The sequence below is a fragment of the Trichechus manatus genome, unplaced genomic scaffold (genome assembly GCF_000243295.1).
Source record: "Trichechus manatus latirostris isolate Lorelei unplaced genomic scaffold, TriManLat1.0 scaffold00254, whole genome shotgun sequence".
In the NCBI taxonomy this organism is placed as follows: domain Eukaryota; kingdom Metazoa; phylum Chordata; class Mammalia; order Sirenia; family Trichechidae; genus Trichechus; species Trichechus manatus.
The window spans coordinates 2,277,369-2,293,743 of record NW_004444190.1 but is presented as its reverse complement, the minus strand read 5'-3'; the positions used below and the strand labels follow the sequence as shown (position 1 = coordinate 2,293,743).

At 40.8% G+C, this 16,375-nt stretch overlaps 2 protein-coding genes across 2 annotated transcripts in view; one reads left to right on the top strand and one right to left on the bottom strand.

The window, feature by feature from the left end:
* Positions 1-11,539, top strand: part of WWC2 (WW and C2 domain containing 2) — a 339,751-nt gene extending 328,212 nt beyond the window's left edge. The window contains exons 22-23 of the mRNA XM_004389676.1: positions 7,321-7,448; positions 11,302-11,539. Coding sequence (XP_004389733.1) covers positions 7,321-7,448; positions 11,302-11,368 — 195 coding nt within the window. The 3' untranslated portion in view covers positions 11,369-11,539. The remainder of the gene's footprint in view (positions 1-7,320; positions 7,449-11,301) is intronic.
* Positions 11,540-15,233: 3,694 nt separating this feature from the next.
* LOC101357857 (claudin-22) lies at positions 15,234-15,896 on the bottom strand. Its single transcript, XM_004389678.1, has one exon. The coding sequence runs from the start codon at positions 15,894-15,896 to the stop codon at positions 15,234-15,236; it is 663 nt and encodes a 220-aa protein (XP_004389735.1).
* Between the last annotated feature and the right edge of the window lie 479 nt (positions 15,897-16,375).

The following is a 16,375-nucleotide window of genomic DNA, read 5'->3' as shown; positions in this document are numbered from 1 at the left end:
CAGGATTGTTGATTCTCTGTTTGGCTTAGTTTTTCGGATCTTTGTTGTGGAGGGACGGCGTGGTGTTTCTGCCTAGAGCGCCATCTTGCCAGAAGTCCCCCTTCCATCTCTTGATGCCAACTGTTTAGCTTTGGCCTGAGCTCATCTCTCTTTTAAAAGCACTCTAAGCTGTAAAAAGCAGCAAATAGACACCAGTATTTTACATTTTTCTGTGCCATTTCCTGTACAGCTTCACCTGCCACCAGCACGACTAGTGAGTGGCCTTCACTAAGCACGGCCACATTTTATGTCATTGCAGCACATCACTTACACGAACCAGCTTTTGTGTCATTTAGGATTAGATTCTTCTCCACATAACAAAGAAAAAAAGTGGTAGTGGTTTAAAAAAAAGTGGTTTAAGCCAAATAAAATATTATTCTCATGTAAAGAAAAATGGAGAATCCAAAAATGGTTTGGTGGCTCTGTGGAGTCATTGTTCTCCTCCCTCCTTGGCATTTGCCTTCCACATCAGAGTCACAGATGGCTCACGCCCATAGTCCAGGAGGAAAGCAAGGCAGATGGACATGCCCATCCTTCAAGAACACTTCCCCAGAGTCACACAAGGCACCTACTTTTACACCTCATTGATCAAAACTTAGTCACTTGGCCCTACTCAGCTGCAAGAAAATCTGAACATGTAGTCTTTTAACTGAGCACCAATGTGTCCAGCTAAAAATTGGAGTCCTTGTTTCTATGGAATGAAGGAAGAGTAGATAACTGGGAAATAGTGAGCCATCTCTGCCACGCTAAAGGTAAAGGGTGTGTACTTTTCAAATTTTGAAAGATATCACATGGATCTGGGCAAGGACCCATTTTCCTATGTCCCATCTAATTCCTATCTGTCTTTCACCCTCCTTCCTCTCTGGGGTTCTGGCTAATAAAGTACACGTAAAAAAGATTTCAGTCAAATGGGACAAAATATGCATTGTACTCAGGCCTTTGGTAATGACTAGATTGGAGAAGATAGTGGGACCACTTGCTGCTCCACCCATGCTCCTCAGCCTAGATCTTGACCCTTTAAACATGACTTGTCCACCAGGCAGTAGTGGAGGAACTGGCAAAAAGACAGCTGAGACCTGCCCTCTGCACCTGGTGGGAGAAGGCCCTGCAAAAGGGGCCGCCGTGCCTATGCCCAGGCAGGTTTCTAGGCCAAGTGGGGAGACGATGGCCGGTGTGGGGGGAGCCACTCCATTAGCCAAGTGTCCCCAACCTCAGGCCCAGATTAGTAGTGACCCTCCCAGCACACATTGCCCCTCCGTGGTGAGGGGCCAGAAATGTTACCCAGAATGCTCCTGGGGAATAGAGAGGGCAACTTCCTCACCTTTGAGGAAACTTGAAGGTTGGGAAATAGGCCTCCCTCTTTAGGATTATCAGTCCTTTATAATGTTTTCAATCCAATAGGTAAGAACATTTACTGATGAGAGCGAGTGGCCTCTTGTGTTTATTGGCCATTTGTGTTTATTCTGTGAGCTACCTGTTTGTACCCAGTGCCCATTTTCCTGTTGTATTTGTGTTTTTCCCCTTGAAAGTTCTCTTTAGATACTGGTCTGTTACTTGAGTTACAAACGTTTTTGTCCATTCTGTCATTTGTCTTTTGAATGCCTTTCAAAGTATAGAAGTTCCAGTGTTTGTTTGAATTTAAATCTATCTTTATATTATGGCTTTCTGGAGAGTTTTTTGTGTGTGTGTATGCTTTAGATGAAGGTTTACAAAACAAATTAGTTTCTCATTAGACAATTAATACACATATTGTTTTGTGACATTGGTTGCCAACCCCACGACATGTCAACACTCTCCCCTTCTCAATCTCGGGTCCCCCATTTCCATTCGTCCAGCTTTCCTGTCCCCTCCTGCCTTCTTGTCCTTGCCCCTGGGCTGGTGTGCTCATTTAGTCTTGTATACGTGGTTGAGCTATGTTTATTAACTGTTTTATGGGCCTGTGTGATCTTTGTCTGAAGGGCGATCCTCAGGAGTGACTTCAGTATTGGGTTAAAAGGGTGTCCAGTGGCCAGACTCCCAGGGTTTCTCCAGTCTCTGTCAGACCAGTAAGTCTGGTCTTTTTTTGTGAGTTTGAATTTTCTACCTTTTTTCTGGAGAGACTTTCTTGATAGTCAATAATCGTTGGGAAAAAAAATCCCTCAGTTGTTCTAAACCTTATGAGAGTTACTGATGCAAATTAATCTTTAAAAGACAGTCATCTAAAAACCTATCTTTCATTCGGTGCATATTTGCTGAGTACCTACTGTGCACTGAGGCTGGGAGGCATGGGGGATTCTGGCACTGAGGAAGGCAAGCTGGCCAAGTCCCTGCCTTGGAGTTGCTCACATTCTGTGGGGGATGCAGACAAGAAGAAGCTCGTCAAAGTGCTATGAAGAAGAGTAAGGAAGTGTTGTTCTTGTGTGTGGTCAAGTTGATTGTGACTCATAGCGACCCCATGTGACAGAGTAGAACTGCCCCATAGGGTTTTCTTGGCTGTAATCTTTATGGGAGCAGATTGCCAGTTCTTTCTTCCGTGGAGTTGCTGAGTGAGTTAAAACTGCCAGTCTTTCAGTTAGCAGCTGAGTACTTAAGCATTGTGCCACCAGGGCTCCGTAAGGGAGGGTAAGGAGTTCTTTAAAAGCATCTCTAGTTCCTGTGCTGTCCAAAGGTCTTGCTGTGAAAATGGCTGGTCCTCAGTAAGTGTACTAAGAAGCAGATTGGAACAAACCAGGTCACAGTCCATTTTGGCAGGAATACAGTGGTGGTGTCTCTGTTACCTGGATGGGAAATTAGAGTAGGAGCAGCAGGATGTCACCTCCAGCACATGGCAGCTTCCCAAAGCACGGCTCACATTTGCTACACTTTCCACCATCCCTGGTGAGAATTGAGAGGAAAGTAAAGGCAAAAGTTACCTGTATGGACACCAAAATTTTTGCTTACAACTCCTTTGCTTAAAGCAGCTTTCCAAACAAATCCCAAAAGCAACTTTATGTATTTATAACACCCCACTGTTCCCCAAGACATAAATAAGGTAAATTAGAATTTTATTTCTATCAGATGGAAATAACTATTGTTTTTAAGTACAGATTGGCAAAACTTTTACACTATGCTACTCCTCCATATTAAGTACATATTTATTATATTCTTAAGTCTCCAGCCATTTGATTTAATATAATTCATTTTATAAGGCACCATTGGAAGCAACCTCTGCAAATATAGGCAATTGTCAAAAATAAACCACTGAATTAAAAATCTTTATTGTGCACATGAATCTTTGTAAATTTTTTAAAACAGATACAGCCCCTGCCCTCTTAGAGCTTATGGACAGTGCAGATAGCTCAGACCTCAAGGCAAAATTGAGCCGTAGCCGAAATTACCAACCAGGCAACTCTTCACCTTTCCTACAAGCAGGGAGCCAGCGCCTTTGTGGAGGGTGGTGGCAAGGGGTGGGGGGGAGCAGTCGCCACAAGCCCTTTCAAACCACAGTGATAGTTCTCAGCGTAAGTCACATGATTTTCAAATATGAAGGAAGGATGAGTAACAGGTAGCACATTCATATTTAAGCCTTGTTTCTTACTTAAGTGTGTTTATGTAGCTAAGCAATTGTCCTTTTATTTGATATCATCCAATCTACCACCTGCTATTGAGTCAGTCCTGACTCATGGCAACCTCATGTGTATCAACAGTAGAACTGCTCCATAGGATTTTCAGTGGCTGATTTTTTAGAAATAAATCACCAGACCTTTATTCCAAGTTACCTCTAATAAATAATAAACAGGTTTGAATTTAATATCAGAGAAGCCTTATTATTTTACGATATTGTGTTTTTAAACTCAGAGTATAAATTAAACATAATTTTTGATTATTTTTCCCTAATAGCAGATTAATATAAACACAGAATTACATGTTGTCTTAGTTACCTAGTGTTGCTGTAACACAAATACCACAAGTGGGTGGCTTTAAAGAACAGGAATTTATTTTCTAACAGATCAGGAGGCTAGAAGTTTCAATTCAGGATGTGGCTTCAGGGGAAGGTCCTTCCCTGTCAGTGGCCCCATGAGGTCCTTGGCGATGTCTCTCTTCCCTCTGTGTGTGTGTGTCTCTGTGTCATTTCTGCTCTTTTTATGACTCAGAAGGTTTAGGACCCATTCTACTCTGGTATAACCTCATTAACATAAAAAAAGAAAGCCCCTGTTTCAAAACAGGGTCATATTCACAGGTACAGGGGTTAGGATTTCAGCACATATTTTGGGAGGACACAGTTTAATCCAAAATATCTGTATATGTGTATGAGGCTTATTGTGAATATTTAAAATATGTTGTTGTTGTTAGGTGCCATTGAGTTGGTTCCAACTTATAGCAACCCTATATACAACAGAACGAAACACTGCCCAGTCCTGCGCCATCTTCACAATCATTCTATATTTGAGTCCATTGTTGCAAGCACTGTGTCAATACATCTTGTTGAGGGTCTTCCTCTTTTTCGCTGACCCTCTACTTTACCAAGCATGATGTCCTTCTCCAGGGACTGGTCCCGCCTGATAACATGTCAAAAGTACATGAGACGAAGTCTCGCCATCCTCGCATCTGAGAAGCATTCTGGCTGTACTTCTTCCAAGATAGATTTGTTCATTCTTTTGGCAGTCCATGGTATATTCAGTATTCTTTGTCAACACCATAGTTCAAAGGCATTAAGTCTTCTTTGATCTTGCTTATTCATTGTTGAGCCTTCGTACGCATGTGAGGCAATTGAAAATACCATGACTCAAGTCAGGCGTACCTCAGTCCTCAAAGTGACATCTTTGTTTTTGAACAGTTTAAAGAGGTCTTTTGCAGCAGATTTGCCCAGTGCAGTATGTCATTTGATTTCTTGACTACTGCTTCCATGGGCATTGATTGTGGATCCAAGTAAAATGAAATATTTGACAACTTCAATCTTTTCTCCATTTATCATGATGTTGCTTATTGGTCCAGTTGTGAGGATTTTTGTTTTGTTTACATTGAGGTGTAATCCATACTGAAGGCTGCAGTCTTTGATCTTCATCAGTAAGTGCTTTCACTTTCAGCAAGCAAGGTCGTGTCATCTGCATATCGTAGGTTGTTAGTCTTCCTCCAGTCCTGATGCTGAGTTCTTCTTCATATAGTCCAGTTCAGATTATTTAAAAAAAAAAAAAGTATATATATGTGTGTGTGTGTGTATATATATATATATATATTACATGCCAGCTTTTATTCCCCTCCAAATGTTTTATAACTACATGTTTACTTGGATTTTAAAATGCTAAATCCCATTTGAATGAACGTTGCAGCATGAATAAAATATGTAATACTATAGGGTTAATTAAATAATTCTACTGCAACCATTAAGTAGAATGTTATGTGAGGAAGAAGATTTGGTGACCTGGGGAAATGTTTACAATATATGGTTAATTTTTAATAACTTTTAAACAAAATTTATTGTCTTTGCTATTGCCCTCCCTCACTAGACTCCATTTGTCTTGCTCACAGTGGCTGCCTGTAGTAGAAATTGCAGCAGTAACGCCTAAACACTGAAATGGTAGATTTAACCATGCGGTGGACACTTCTCTTAGTACTTCACGTATATTAACTGATTTAAACTTCATAACAACCTGCTGAAGTAAGTACTTGCATTTTACAAATGAAGAAGCTAAGGCACAGGGAGGTCAAGGAACTTGCCCAAATTCACATAGCTAGGAAGCAGCAGAGGTGGCATTTGAACCCAGGCAATGTGGTTCCAAAGTTTGCATTCTTAAGCTTTTCTGAGACGGCAGTCAGCAGATGTTTGTTGACTAGGTAAATGACTGAATGAATAAAATGAAAAAAAAAAACCAACTTTTAATATATATAGATTATTCTATTTTTATTTTTAAAATATATTCACATAAACTACCCAAATGTCCACCAACAGTAACACAGATAATAGCTTGTGGTAAAGTCACAGTGGAATATTATATAGCAGTGAGAATAACGAGTTATAATTTCATACAATAGTGTGGAGGAATCTCATTAGTATGCTGAGCATAAGAAGTTAGACCCTAAAGGATTTCATTTTACTTGGATCAAAAATCAATGCCCACGGATGCATCAATCAAGAAATGAAACAACATATTGAATTGGGAAAATTGCTTCTATGGACCTCTTTAAAATCTTAAAAAGCATAGATGTTACTTTGATGACTAAGGTGTGCCTAACCTGAGCCATGGTCTTTTCAATTGCCTCATACGCAATCTCGAGAATGAAAAAGAAAGACTGAAGAAGAGTTGACACATTTGAATTAGGGTGTTGGTGAAGAATATTGAATATACCACGGACTGCCAGAAGAACAAACAAATCTGTTTGGGAAGAAGTAAGCCAGAATGCTTTTCAGAAGCAAGATTGGCAAGGCTATGTCTCACTTACTTTGGACATGTTATCAGGAGGGACCAGTCCCTACTTACAAGTCATGCTTGGTAAAGTAAAGGGTCAGCAAAAAAGAGGAAGACCCTCAACAAGATGGATTGACACAGTAGCTGCAACAATGGGGTCAAATCTAGCAACGATTGTGAGGATGGCACAGGACTGTTGTACGTGGGGTTACTGTGTGTCAGAACTGACTCAACAGCACCTAACAACAACAACAGCAAAAAAGAGTGCCTACTGTATGATTCCATTTATATAAAGGACAAAAGTAGGCAAAAGTAATCTGTGCTGTTAGAAATCAGAATGCTGGTAACCCTGGATGGGGTAGTGACTGGAAGGGTGCCAAAGCAGCTTTTTCGGAACTGGTGGTATTCTCATTCTTCATCTGGGTGCTGGTTTCAATTTGTGAAAGTTCTTTGAGCTATACACTCGTGCACTTTTTCGGTATGTATATTTTACTTCAATAAACAGCTTTTAAAATGGCTCAGAGAGAAAGAAAGGTCGAAAAGATGAATAAAAGTTTGAAAGTATACTCACCAAAATGTGAATAGTAGGTATTTTCTGGAAACAGTGTTACAAGTAGTTTTCAGTTATTTTGGGGAGATTCTTAGGTTTTCCGGATCTAACAAAATGGACACACATTGCTTATGTAATAAGATGTTTTAAATGTGATTAAAGTAAGCGTGCCCTGAGTTGAGGGCTCCCCATCAGTGTGAGTCCCACATGTTGGAGTTGTCCTCAGATGGTAAGAAAAGACACTCCCTCATTGTCTGTGCAGGTTCCCCTCCTGTGGCTTTAGTTCACAGCCTTCAAGCCTGGTAGCATGTCTGGAGGAATTTCTCATTCATGTTTTGTTTTTTGTGTTTTCATTTCCTTTGCCAGGCTGAACAGTCAAAAGAAGAGCAGAAGCAAGATTTGAATGCTGAGAAGTTGATGCGGCAAGTCTCCAAGGACGTATGTCGGCTTCGGGAACAGAGCCGGAAGGTTCCACGGCAGGTGCAGTCCTTCAGGTAAACAGCCCTGCCCTGGGACAGCTTTTGGGTCGCCCTCATGTCATCTGAATTATGTAGGAATTCACCTCAGATTGGGATTGAAGTTACTTTTGGGATATGAGACACCAGCTCCACTGCTTGGTTTGAATTTATAATTTTTGTTTACTCCCACTTAAGACTACAGACTCCACTAGTAGCTGTCCTGATTCTGTTAAAGCTTTGATTGAAGCCTGTTCCTCAAGAACCCAGGGTATCCCCAATTCTTAGTAGCAATTTGTATATCTCATCAAGAAATCTCTGTAAGATGCAAAAAGGTGCAGAAAACTCATACACCTTTGGCATTTCTTCGGTTGCTCACTCGACAGACATTCCCTGGGCACCCCATGTGCACACACCATGCTTGGCGCCATGGTACAGAGACAAACAGCAAGTGCATCCTGCTCTTACTGAGCGGTCCCGGTCTGTAGGAGGGTGGACAGGGTCAACAAAAGTAGAAGCAGGGAACTGTGAGAGCACAGAGGAATCTGCATCTGTGTGGGGCTGGGATCAAGGGCTACAGAAGCCACCAGGACAAGATTATGAGAGGCAGAATCTGAACTTATCCCAGAAGGATGAGTAAGAGTTTGTCAGGCGCTAGGTGGTAGGTTTGAGAAGGGTATTGCAGCAGGAGGAAGCACTGTGCATATGGTAGAGACTACCAGTAGGTGAAGCAATAGGGCAGATTTGGGCACAGACTACAAAAGGCCTTATGTGCTGTGCTAGAGATTTTTAACTTTGGTTTTAGACTGTGAGGGAGCCAGCAGGTGTCTCCAAGCACAAAAATAAGTGATGGGGATAGATTTTAGTGGGGCAGACATTAGAGGCATTGTGGAGAGTAGGCAGGAGAGAAACTGGTAAAGGGGAGACCATAGGAGACAGGAGTGTGACCTGGGAGGAGAGTGGGTGGGGCGGTAGGTGGGCAACGGTGGAGCGCTACACTGTGGTGCCAGAGATTGTGACCCACAGCACTGGAGGAGGAGCAGGTGTGTAGTGAGCATACTGAATGCTGCCTTCGGGTATATCAGGTTAACAATTCCAGCAGGCCATCGGGGGAACAATGGCCAGTAGGTAAGTGGAAATAACAACCAAAAACCAAGGCTAAGGGGCAGAACAGGAGACAAAGATTGGGAGTTTTCATCCTAGGTGTGGTGCTTGAATCAATACAAATGATTCCCAGAACAAACACCTGGCGTGAAGTTGGGCCTGTGCTTTATAGGCAGAATGCCCCCAGAAAAGGTGAGAAGGCAACCAGAAGAGGAGGCCTAGGGAACACTAACCTTGGAGGGACATACAGCAAAAAAGATTTAACAAGGAATGGTCTGAGCAGTAAAAGGAGAACAGGAGAGTGCACTTCTGGATCCGGAGGGTGGGGAGGAGATTGTTGATACCATCGAGTGCAACGGAAGAGAGGAGGAAGGAAAACTATCCCCTAGACAGGGTAATGAAGAGGCCATTGGTGACCATCCAGGGACAGGTTCAGTCCAGTGAGAGTATGGAAAGCCAGATTGTATTGGAAATAGGAAAACTTTCAGAAAAATGTGAAGGAAAACAGAAAAAGGAAGCTAGGACAGTAGCTTAAATGAAAGTAGTGTCCTGTCCTAGAAAAGGTTTCTATGTTACTGCTTTTGATTTGGGTGTATGTATGTATGCCTGTTTGGTATAGAGGAGTCTTTAGAAAGCTTCTAGGCTTAAGTGAGAGAAGCCAGAGGAGAGGGAGTGATTTGAAGTATCAGGAAAGATGGGGTAAATGATGAGCCAGTATAGTTGGGAAGGGGTGGGATTTGGTGCTAGGTGAAAGTGAAACGACGCTGAGATATAATGGGCTTTGTTGTTGTTAGGTGCCATGGAGTCAGTTCCGGCTCACAGCGACCCTATGTACAACAGAATGAAAGACTGCCTGGTCCTGCACCATCCCCACAGTTGTTGCTATGTTTGAGGCCATTGTTGCAGCCACCATGTCAATCTGTCTCATTGAGGGTCTTCCTCTTTTTCACTGACTCTCTACTTTATCAAGTATGATGTCCTTCTCCAGGGACTGGTCCCTCCTGATAACACGTCCAAAGCACATGAGACAAAAGTCTTGCCATCCTCACTTCTAAGGAGCATTCTGGCTGTACTTCTTTATAATGGGCTTAAGACTTTTTTATGTAACATTTTATGGTAACGAGTTAGGTTTTTCCTGCCTGTATTCTGCTTAAGGAATCATTCTTGTAACTTTTAGGGAATGCTACCCCTTGAGTTTTTAGAACTGCAGAGTGATGAGAGGAATCTTTTCACACCCTGGGTGTTGTGGTCGCTTTGAAAAGTAACCAACATTGTCCAGCATAGGAAATTGTACAACTCCGAGTTGTTAATAAAACCCAAGACAGAATTCATAAATATTCCTAGCTCCCCGTAAGACACAAACTCATCTACATCACCAGGCAGATGATGAGAATGAGTGTGGTAGTCTGGGATAAGACCAACTGCACTGGAAGTGTGGTGGTGGCGCAACGTGAGGGCATTGCCTGGCCACTGACACCTAGCTGGGTTGGGGGAGAGCGGGAAGTGATGACGTCTGGGGCATTCTGCCTAAAGCATAGGCCTGGTTCCATGCCAGCTTCTTGTTCACGGGGAGTCAAGAGCCCAATGTTCTCTGACTGTCTTAGTTATCTAGTAGTGCTCTAACAGAAATGGCACAAGTGGATGGCTTTAACGAACAGAAATTTATTCTCTCACAGTTTAGGAGGCTAGAAGTCTGAATTCAGGGTTCCAGCTCCAGGGGAAGGCTTTCTGTCTCTGTTAGCTCTGGGGGAAGGTGCTTGTCATCAGTCTTCCCCTGGATCTAGCAGTTTCTCAGCACAGGGACCATGGGTTCAAAGGATTCGCTCTTCTCCTGGCTCTTCTTTCTTGGTGGTATGAGGTCCTTCTCCTCTCTGCTCACTTCTCTCTTTTATATCTGAGTACTCAAGATACAGCCTAATCCTGTAGATTGTATCCTGCCTCATTAACGTAACTGCCTCTTTTATCCTGACTCATTAATATCATGGAGGTTAGAATTTATAACACATAGGATGATTCCATCAAATTGAAAGTGGAAGACAACCACACAGTACTGGGAATCATAGCCTAGCCAAGTTGACTCACATTTTAGGGGGACACATTTCAACCCATAACACTGACCTTCTGGTTTTTCAAGGGAAATCAGAAATCAGTAATTTTTACGTGTAATATCCCAAATGCAAACACTGGCAACTAATTCGAGTGTTTATAAAAACACCATGTGATTCAAAGAAAACCTGTCTGCAGGATATGTTCAAGGCAAGGGTCCTCAGTTTTCAACTCTGCCTTAAGGCCGCCACTGACATCACAACCACACTCTTGCCGTTTTTAATTCCTATTTTTGTCTCTTAAAGAATTAAATGAATTGAAAGGATACCACACCACAAAAATAGCTGTCATTTCAATTTCCACAATTTTTTAACTTGTCCTTTTCTTTTCTATCCTAGTCCTTGTTTCTAACTCCTACACTTCTTTCATCAACTAGCCTTTTGGTTCCTTGAGGGAGACCAGTGCTTTATTCTTCTTTACAACTGCCTACATGCACCTCCTATACAATTTACCCTCAGTAAATATGTGTTGATTGAACTCTTTGTACTGTGTGAATACTTTGTAGAAAATAGACATGCTGCTCCTGTCTTTGGTAACTAACCAATCTTGGTCATCTTTTTGACACTCCCCTAACCTCTGGGCTTGTAGATAGACTGCTGGAGTTCTTGGTGACTATTTTAATGGTCATAGAGTATTTTCAACATAATATTAAAGTTGATTTATCTTTCACCCCTGACTCTAGGGAGAAGATTGCTTACTTCACCAGAGCAAAGATAAGCATCCCATCCCTGCCGGCTGATGATGTATAATTGTATCAGTTTAGAGATTATTTTTCACCCACTCACTTTCTTAGGGAGGGTGAAAAAGTGAACATTTGTTTTATTTTGTTTGTAACATAGTTATCAACTCTTAAAGAGCTTTTATTTCACATCAGATTTTCAATATATTAATTTGTAAAATACCTTGAATGTAATTCTTATGTTTTTTTAAAAAATCAGATAACCAAAATGGAATAATCTGGTACACAAATGTTGTACAGTATGTGTGCATTGCCTCTGCTTTATTTTATAAAAAATGGAATAGAGGCAGTACCAGGGTATGTCCTGTTGAGCTGACTGTTGAGAAATAACTTGTTTAGCAGAAGGTGGCTTTTGCTTTTCCTTCATCTTCTTTTGAGTCGACTGTGAAGATGGCAGCAGTGCCATGTGATATTTTTATACTGGAGTGCAGCTCTTTTCAGTTTGAAGTTTAACGTGAATGTAAGTTTCACCTCAGAGTTCCAAGTCCACCTAAAACGGGCCGTGTTTATTTTCATCACCTGTGGTGGAACTCTTTGTTTCCTTGAAACAGTTTCCTTTCTGTCCTTTTATATTTGTCTAAAGAAAACAAAAATGTGAATACTGAGTGCAAGAATATAAAAAAATGCAAAGGAGCAGTACTCCTGCACCATAAAAGGACTCATGATTTATCACATTGAGGGTAGGGAGGTTAGCGGAGGAGAACAGTTACCCTAAAATACACTGAAATCCTCAGGTGAGCAGCTGCTGCTTCTGACTCAGCTGAGTTCACACAAGTGTGCATATGTGAGTTTCTGGCTTGTACCAGTGATGTCATGTCCTGGGTGTGCAAATGGCACCCAGTAGATGAATGCGGTGGCCAGTGTGCCAAAGCCAGATAGTTCTGGTGTTGTGGAGGGAGACACACCAGCGCTCATTTGGTGAAACCAGGAACAGAGGAAAGGGAATCTTGGTGGAATCAAAGTTGCCAGAAATAAAGCAATACTTTATCACACAGCGTCTAGCATTTACTAGAAATTACTTTGCGTCTCTCATTTTTAGGGGATTTGATCTATAATTTATGGTAAAGAGTTGGGAGGCAAAGGGAGGAGTGTGGCTGGGAAATTGTTAATTTGAGGTACAGGCTAAATCGTTTGTAAAACAAACAAAAAAACTCTTTCAGATGAACACATTTAGAGATGAAAACTGAGAAGGTGTCCTCCAGTTTAGAGTTTAAGCCTATCTGACCCAGGCACCAACCCTCAGTGTAGCTCTGCCAGCATAAAGCCTTCTATGCTAAAGTAAATATTTATGCAATTTAAAGCATACCTGTTACTCAGTCTCTTGTACTGGAAGAAGCAATGTTTGGTTCATCATCTTATGTAGCAAACTAAATCAAAATTTTTTTTTAGAAATACAAAAATCATCTTAAAAGAAAGAGCTACTTAAAGTTTCGTTCCTAAACTTAAAGAATTCTCACTAGCAAGATTTTTATTTTCTTGAAAGTAATCATACCTATTTTGGGAAGTTCATTTTTTCAGAATCAAATCAAATTAAGCAATTTCTGAGCCTAGAACTTTCATTAATGAAGATGTCACAGCATGTTTTTTCATAAGTGCCCCACCACATATACACAAGTGCCTCAGAAGAGATAACTGGATGTGACACTACTTTGACCAGAAACCAGCCCAGGGAACTGACTGAGTACAATCCTTCAAGGCTGCCCAGTTCATTCTTTTAGATGACTAAAGAAAACTAGAGAAAGAATACCATTCATTCATCCTTGTCAAGGTCAAATGTGAAAGACAGATGTTTTGAAGTTTATTTAATATACAGTTAAATGAAGGTCAGCTGTTTTCAGCTTCTTAGTTTGGCCATGAAAATGTTTATAGAGTTATGTGTAGTTATACAGTATGATTTTATTTTCTTCATTTATTTATTTACAGTCTTATTTATGTTCTGTTTAATATATAGTTTGGTTCTGGCCATTTTAAATGTTTGACATAGAAGAGGTTATATTGGAGTATTTACAGGTTTATAAATCTTCATCAGATTAGCTGTTAACTTTTTGTAATACAAAAAGTTTCAGACAAGTGTTAAAGAATAAAATCTGTTTCAGGCTGGTAGTTAATAGTTGTGACCAAGGTTCTTTAGGTTTTATTCTGCAAAATTTGTTCGTTTTCCAACATGAGAGACAAACTTATATTAATATAATCCTTTGTTCACACTTTTAAAATAGCAATAGTGTTATGTATTTATAGGCAGCTTTTAACAATCTGTCGTATTTGTACTAACCCAAATGATTCATAGTGACAAAACATTTAATAACTTGATCACAAAACCATATGGACAAATATGAATTTTAATATTATAAATACAATTTTTAAAGGTAGAATTTATTCTGCACAGGGTAAAAAGAATGTAATATTTAGTTCTCAACTTTGAATTACCAGTATATTATTACAGTTTTGTATATCAGAATCTAAATGTTACAGGTACAGAAAGAATATTGCTAGCCAAATGAACAAAGTTTAGCTAAAACTCTGTAACATGCAAATCAAATAAATTTTTAAAAAAAATTTTTTTGCTATTGCTTTATCTATATTGTATTCAATATCAAAAGCTCAGGACTGAACTAAATATTTAATCAGGTTGAATTCTGAACATGTTTCTGTTTTAATTTGTCATGTTTGTAAAAGTATGCAAATATATCATATACATTAACTTTGGTTTCTGCACTTTCCATGTGTTTGTGGATGGAAAAAATTCAGTGGGTTTTTTTTTTTTTAAACAAAGATACATATTGCCTAATACTTTATTTCAGTGTCATTTATTGTTCAGTTGCTTTCCCTGATTGGCCCAAGCACAAGAGTTTACTTGAACCATGTACTGAGCAAATATGAAATTTTCCATGAAGCATTCCCAGAGCAGCAGCTTGTTGTGAATAGTTCTTGGTTGGACAATACGTATTGCTTATTTAAAAAAAAAAGGTGGAGATTTTCATTGTTCAAGTAAAGTGAAGGGCTGCAGAATATGCTGTCTGTCATTGCATGGCCTCAGCTGTACATGTGCTCAGAGCCACACAGGGCAGCGTCCCACACAGCCCTCTGCCCACACATACATAGGTCCTCGCCATGATGCCCTCTGTGGCTGCTCTCCGCCCAGGACAGGTGATGATGTTGGCCATCAAATGCAGAGCACAGGACATAAAAGCAAAACCACATTTTTATGGCAGGTTTTACACAAATCTTCAAAAACACAGGAGTGCCCTCCTCTGCTTCTGACATAGTAAACAAGGCTTGGATGAATGTGGCTGACTTGGAAAGGGCTTCACACAGGCGCGGAGGTCTTTGATTAAAAGAGACATGATGTGTCCTGTGTCTCTCACCTCCCAAGCTTTTAAAGAGCAGGTAGTTTTAGAATCAGATGTTATGCATTTTAAATAAATGTGTAGCAAGACTTCAGTTTCATCATAATAGGTTATGTCAAACACTTGAAAGATGTAAATGATTAGCAATAATATTTTCAATTGCCAACACGATTCATCTCTGTATGAATAACACCTTTAAAGATACGTAAGTGCTAATATAATGTTTTATTTACCAGTTCTGTCTGTGCAGTCACTGAGCCTATTTTAAAATTGAGAAAACTCATCGATGGTACTAAGTATGATTACTATTAAGTCTTGATTGGTTTTGGTCTCAAAGTGGAAGATAAAAATGGTTTACCAGCCTTAGAAGGAAATTACAGTTTAAGAACCTAATCACAGAAAAAAAAAAAAAATTGCATTTTACAAAATTGAAAGCAAGAGAATGGATGACTGTTGGTAGGAACTCCTACCAAATCCAGAGTTGAGCAAGTCTGTCCTGAAGAGTAGATACCACTGATGCCTTCTGGCTTAGCTTTTCAAGTTGGTGTTTTTCATCTCTAGTTGTTGACAATGATCTTGCATTTCTGCCGCTGTGTAGTGGCCCGAAGCTGGAGGGGCCTGGGCTGAGCAGGCCGCACAGTTAAGCAGAGACCCTCCTAGCACAAGAGAAAATCCAGCAAACCAGCCAATAAAGAGGGCTTCCCCAAACTCCCACCTGGGGACGATCTCAGGGATGGTCTCATCCCAAAACTCCTGAACCGTGCTGTGGGCGACCCAGGAGACTGGAACGAGGGCTGTGATCCCTGAGGTCCAGGACAGGACTCCTCCCAGGATTAGCAGTCGCTTCTTGAGATCTTGCTGTCTCTCTCCAATTCTCAGGCAGTCTAGACCAAACCCAGAGACCAGCAGGCCCAGAAATCCAAGCCCGTTTGACAGAAACATCAAAATCCTGGAGATCCTGAGTCCGGCAGGCAAAGCCAAGAAAGAATCAAAGTCCTTGCACTGCATCCCACCTTCCTCTTGGATGACACAGGTTTGCCAGAGTCCCATGGTCCAGTTCTCCATCTCATTTAAGTCTAGATTGAGGTTTTTCCAATGTGGCAGGTAGTTGGTAAGACAGGATAAAACCCATCCCAGCAAAGACAATGAAATCCCAGCTAATTGTGCCACAGTTCTTAATACCAAGGTCATGGTGGAGTCCTGTGAGCGGGAGCCAAGCTAACGCCTGCCCTGCTGCTGCAGTGAGATCAGCTGGGACACTTGGCTTATCACTTGCGGAGCTCAGAAATACTTTTTTTTTCATTGTGTATATAGGAGACTTCTGGCCAGAGCAGCTATTGTTTGATTCCATGTTGAATAGGTCTCAGAAAACGATAGGGAAATTACGCTGCAAACCAGTAATGCCAAGGTGTGGCCAAGATCATGTTCGTGTCCTGTGGGCTGAATTTGTGGAAAGCAGTTTGTCACGGAAATAAATGAAGTAGTAATAATCCTCCTTTCCTTGTTAAAGTATAAATGACTTGTGTGTAGTTTCCAACCTTTCTAACAAATCAAAGAATTAAGTCTAAATTCAGAATGTTTAATTGATGGTTTTGATTCAACTCCTACTGCTCTGTATCTTACTAATTGCACCTGCCAGATTTTCAGTACGTATGTTGTGTAATACTGGC

Bases quoted from the DNA above. Each gene is read 5' to 3' on its own strand.
- LOC101357857 (XM_004389678.1), bottom strand. From the start codon at position 15,896: ATGACCTTGGTATTAAGAACTGTGGCACAATTAGCTGGGATTTCATTG.